Source organism: Schistocerca serialis, chromosome 8 (assembly GCF_023864345.2).
Source record: "Schistocerca serialis cubense isolate TAMUIC-IGC-003099 chromosome 8, iqSchSeri2.2, whole genome shotgun sequence".
Classification (NCBI taxonomy): domain Eukaryota; kingdom Metazoa; phylum Arthropoda; class Insecta; order Orthoptera; family Acrididae; genus Schistocerca; species Schistocerca serialis.
In genome coordinates, this window is record NC_064645.1 from 255337383 (window position 1) to 255343382 (window position 6000).

General features: G+C 40.2%; 1 protein-coding gene across 1 annotated transcript in view; it reads left to right on the top strand.

Moving 5' to 3' along the window:
* Nucleotides 1–5204, top strand: part of LOC126416258 (inactive pancreatic lipase-related protein 1) — a 235990-nt gene extending 230786 nt beyond the window's left edge. The window contains exon 8 of the mRNA XM_050083888.1: nucleotides 4260–5204. Within this exon, the coding sequence (XP_049939845.1) occupies nucleotides 4260–4383 (124 nt within the window). The 3' untranslated portion in view covers nucleotides 4384–5204. The remainder of the gene's footprint in view (nucleotides 1–4259) is intronic.
* The last annotated feature ends 796 nt before the right edge of the window (nucleotides 5205–6000 follow it).

Sequence of the window (6000 nt, forward strand, 5' to 3'; positions counted from 1 at the left end):
GTTGGTGAACCATTATTTCTTGTCATGCTACACACTTAAAACATCACGATAAATTTATAACAGTTCACAATGCATTTTGGCAGATTTCAAGAAATTAACTGTAGTTAACCATTAGTTTTAAGCAGTTCATATGAATCTTCAGAAAGTTTACCATCCCTTAAAGTGTGTATCTGTACTCTGGTTAGATGAATAAAGGGCAATATCAACAGCACCGGAAAATGTTATATGGGGAGTAGGATTCGTCATGACAAGGAAAGTTGTGCAGTGAATTAGCAACTACTCGTATGAAGAGTTCAGTGATAGGGTTGTTCTCATCAGATTTAATAACAAACCAACGCTGACAACGATATTTCAGGTATACATGTCGACGCTGCAAGCAGAACATGAAGAGAGAGAAAATTATATGAGGATATTGAACGGATAATTCAGTATGTAACTGGAGGTGAAACTCTAATAATCATAGGGGATCGTAACCCAATTGTAGGGGAAGGAACAGAAGAAATGGTCACGGGAGAATATGGCTTGGCAGTAGAAAAGAGAGAAGAAAGGCTAGTTGAATTTTGCAATGAATTTGAGATGGTCATAGCAAATACTGTTCAAGAATCACGAGAAGGGGAGGTATACTTGGAAAAGACACGGACGCACCCGAAGATTCCCGCTGGGTTACATCATGGTCAGACAGATAACCCGAAATCAAATATTGGGATGGAAGGCTTACCCAAGTGGAGATCACAATTCAGTAATAATCAAGAGTTGACTGAAGGTTTGCCGGCCGTTGTGGCCGTGCGGTTCTAAGCGCTTCAGTCTGGAACCGCGTGACCGCCACGATCGCAGGTTCGAATCCTGCCTCGGGCATGGATGTGTGTGATGTCCTTAGGTTAGTTAGGTTTAAGTAGTTCTAAGTTCTAGGGGACTGATGGCCTCAGATGTTAAGTCCCATAGTGCTCGGAGCCATTTGAACCATTTTTTGACTGAAGGTTAAAAAATTATCCGGTAGAACCTGCTTGAAAAAAAAGTTCAAATGTGTGTGAAATCTTATGGAACTTAACTGCTAAGGTCATCAGTCCCTAAGCTTACACACTACTTAACCTAAATTATCCTAAGGACAAACACACACACCCATGCCCTAGGGAGGACTCGAACCTCCGCCGGGACCAGCCGCACCTGCTTGAAAGGAAGTGAGATACTGAAGTAATGAATAATAGTTTCGCTACGGATGTGAACAATGTTATACAGCACACCAGTGTAATCATTTCAGTTGCTGAGGAGTAGATCTCCTTAAAAAGGGGAATCACAGATGTTCGCCAGACAAACTTAGGCACAAGGAAAGTAGCTGCGAAGGAACCTTGGGTAGCAAATAAAATAATTCCACTGATATATGAAAAATGTTCAGGGAACGACAGAAATACAGAAAAATAAACCTGTTAGGAATGAAATACATAGGGAGAGTAGGGCAGCCAAGTCTAAATGGCAACAAGAAAGATGTGAAGAAGTCGGAAAAGCAATGATTGCCGGCATAATCACGCCGCCATATAGAAAAGATAAAACAACCCTCAGTGAAACTGAAGGTAAGGGCAGTAACATTAAGCGTGCAGTGGAAATTCCTCTGGTAAACGCAGAGGAGAGAGCGGATAAGTAGAAAGAGTACAGTGAAGGCCTCTACGATGGGACAACTTTTCTGATGCCGTCCCAGAAGAAGCAATAAGAGTTGACAAGTAAGAAAGGGGAGATCCGATATTAGAATCAAAATTTAGAATTGATTTAGATGAGTCAAGGTCAAATAAAGCATGCGGGATAGGTGAAAATTCATCGAAATTTCAAAAACCACTGACGGAAGAGGCAAGAAATCGACTGTTCACGTTAGTGCGTAGAATGTGTGAGAGTAGAGATATACCATCCGATTTTTGGAAAAATATCATCCACACAATTCCGAAGACAGCAAGAGCCGACAAGTACGAAAACTGTCGCATATGCATCCAACCTGCTGACAAGAATAATATGCAGGAAAATGGAAAAGAAGACTGAAGATCTGTTAGATGATGATCAGTTTGGTCTTAGGAGAGATAAAGGCACCAGAGAGGCAGTTCTGGCGTTGCGGTTGATAATGGTAGCAAGGCTGTAAGAAAAATCAAGCAACACTTAAAGGATTCGTCGAACTAGAAAAAGTGTTCGACAATGTAAAATGGTGGAAGATAATGGAAACTCTGAGAAAAACAGGACTAAGCTGTGGGGAAAGATGGATAATGAACAATATATCCAGGAACCAAGAGGGAACAATAAAACTGGAAGACCAATATCGAAGTGCTCGGAATAAGCAAGCTGTAAGGCAGGGATGCAGTATTTGGCTCCTGCTGTTCTATCAATACATCGGAGAAGGCAGGGATGTAGTCTTTAGCTCCTACTGTTGTATCTATTTATCGAAGAAGTATGACGGAAATAACAGAAAAGTGAAAGAGTGGGATTAAAATTCAAGGTGAAAGGAAACTAATCATAACATTCACTGATGTCATTGCCATCGTCAGTGACAGTGGAGAAGAGTTACCGGATATGATGAATGGAATAAACAGTCTAATGAGTGCAAAATAGGGATTGAGTGTAGGTAACGAAAAGTAACAGAAATGAGAACAGCGGGAAACTTAACATCAGAATTAGGCATCAGAAAGTCGACAAAGTCAAAGAATTCTGCTATCTAGGCAGCAGAATAATCCATGACGGACGGGGCAAGTAGGACATAAGGACATAGGCCTTAATTTGAGGAAGATGTTTCTGAGAATATACGTTTGGAGCACAGCATTTTAGGGTAGTGAATCAAGGACAGTGGCCAAAAGGAACAGAAGAGAATCGAAGCGTTAGAGATGTTACTACAGAAGAACATTGAAAATTAGGTGGACTAATACGATAAGGAATGAGGCCGTACTCCGCAGAATCGGCGAAGAAAGAAACATATGTGAATTACTGACAAGAAGAAGGGATAGGGTGATAGACTTCAGTGAATAAATTCCATGGTGCTAAAGGGACCTGTAGAGTGCAGAAACTGTAACGGAAGACAGAGACTGGACTACATCCAGCAAATAATTGAAGACGTAAGGTTGGAAGTGCCACTCTGAAGATGTTGGATCAGGAAGGAAATTTTAGCGGGCCGCATCAAACCAATTAGTAGACTTAAAAAAAGAAGAACATGTTACTGTCTCTATCTACATGGATACCTACATTTTTTGTACGCTTCCGTCTCATCCAGCCCCATAAATAGACATGCAGGTGTATTAAGTGTTCAGATGGTGGTGGTCAGATAATAGTGGTGCTACAACCACTGCACTGATGACAAAAGAGGGAATGTGATTGGAATTGATTGTAATAAGATTGACCATAGAAGAGTTACTTCCAGAAATTTACTCCTGCCATGGCACTGTGATAAATTTCTCTCTGAAAAACTGGGGAAGATTATGAACTATCACATCTTATCAGGTCAAAAACATACAGTTTTTGTACTTCTTTAACAGTTCACGACAAACTTGCAACAGCTTGCAATACATTCCAGTGACCTGAAATAAATTGACTGTAGTTCAGACTCCATTTTAAATGGTTCTTGCTGAATTTTCTAAATGCTTACTATAATTCGCCACTTGCTTTTGTACTAGGATAAGAGAATCATGACTGGTTTTGTGGCCCTCGAATTATTGCTGTACCGATTCGACACCATATAAATGTCACTGCATCAGCACCATTAAAGAAGAAAAAAAAATGGTTCTGAGCACTATGGGACTTAACTTCTGAGGTCATCAGTCCCCTAGAACTTAGAGCTACTTAAACTTAATGACATCACATACATCCATGCCCGTGGCAGGATTCGAACCTGCGACCGTAGCAGTCGCGCGGTTCCAGACTGTAGCGCAAAGAACCGCTCAGCCACTTCGGCCGGCATTAGAGAAGAAAGCAGCAGATATGAAATACGTTCCATTTGAGAAATATTCTGAATAGGACGATATTGTCTGCAATATCATTTCTGTCACATTCCAAAATTTGACCTTTCCTCCTGGAATAGTGAAACAATGCTGCAGCCCCCTCCCCCACTCCCCCCTTCGCCCCCTTCCACCCCCGTCCTCCACAGAGTGTATGCATTGAATCATGGAGAGCACAATTTCAGTGTTCTGTTCTGTCAGTATTGTGTGAATCATTTTATGTCAACATCATAAATTTAAAAAAAAAAATCCTTGTGTATGTCAGCCACTCTTAAGTAATACATATGTGTTGTTCTGCAGGGCACGTGGGCTGTATTACTTGACGACAAACGCGCGGAAGCCCTATGCCAAGGGCTTTCCGGGCCGCAAGAGGCCTGCACGTGGAAGCTGGCGCAAAGCGAGGAATGGTATCGGTGCCGGTTGAGCCCGGGACGCTGACGTCACGACGCAAGACTGCACATGTGCAGCAACACACCGGCTGTGCGCCATGAAAAAGTCGTCGCAGCGTGCTTACAGTATTCAGCCCTCCGCGTTAAGCTCTACTCGCCTGCATGGACTGTGCCGAAAGATCTCTTGTATGAGTGACATGACGCTCAGCTGTGACCGCCATAGAGGGACCTCACTATTTAACAAGAGTGGTACAAATTATTTTAGAATTAGCAAGTGGAGACGCACTCGGTAATTATTTAATGACCATGATCCGTGTGAAGCACAAGTAACTGATGAAAACTTTGTACAGTAGTTTTATTACGAAAACAGTATTGATATAGCTCAATTAAAGTGAACTTATGATGTAAAGAAGAAACGAAACAAAGCAGGCAATGGATCAGCAAATTCGTCTCTTACTTTGACCATGAAGTGGTCTTCTTAAATCAAAATTTTGTATGATGTGAAATGTTTAAGCTATGCGCAAAGCTGCTGAGTGCTGTTTCATTTTTCAATTTCAGTCCGCTAGTGATATGTTGAAAACTGAAGCCACAAATATCTTGAGCTTTTCTATTCTTTATCAGTTCTTTCACACAGAGAGTGTCAGGATAATACTTTTACTGATGGGACACATGGAAATATCCGTGCACTCAAGAGGGTGTTGTTGCAGGAACAAGTGTCACATATGTAGCTACTGCTAGAAGAATTTACATAGATCTGAAAGATACTAACAAGAATGGATAATGTTAGAACAGTAAGAAACGTTGCAGGACTACATTTAAATGTGACAATGTGTTTTTAGATCCTCATAGTTGACGATATTCCTGTATATGTAAGAAATATTTAAATGGTTTTAATAAAATCTATTTATACACTAAGCTCAACAAGTATGAAACATATCTGAGAACCAATTTCGAAACAGTATTATTTGTCCAGCATAAATGTTTCAACAACCAATAAGAATACGATGATAAATGAGCGTGAAATCAAATTTCTGTGAGCATGTGTATTGTTTAGTATCAAACCTGTTTATAAATACTTTGTTTCCATTAATGAGAGTATCACATATACCATAGGACCAATGAATCACGTATACCATAGGAACAATGACAACATTCCATAAAATACTCTTCATCTGCCTCTTTTGGTATTTAATCATATGAAAGAGTTACATAAGTAATAACAAGTTGGTCACACATTCTTTAATCTTGCCAAGATTTTCAGGGTGCTACGTTTTCCAAATGAGAAAGCATGCAGATAAACGTCCACAGCAATAACCATTTTTGCGATGGTGCATTAAAATTGTATCCACATAAACTAAAAAGTGGTATGCTATAGTGTTTATCATGTTGAACTCCAACTCAACTGGAACTTGACTGAAAACTCTGATATAGATTTTATGTGGTTTTCCTGAATAAGTTTCCTTTGTGACCCTTGTCACCTCCTAATTAGTGGACTTTCTCTAATGACATCATCAACAGAGTAGTTAGTTCTAACCTGTCTTCGTTTCATCCCATAGAAACTAAAATCCTGAAACTTTATGAATCCACTTAATTAGGATACCCTCATATAGCACAAAATTCCTAATGCTCGTTGCATTCTCCTCATTAATTCT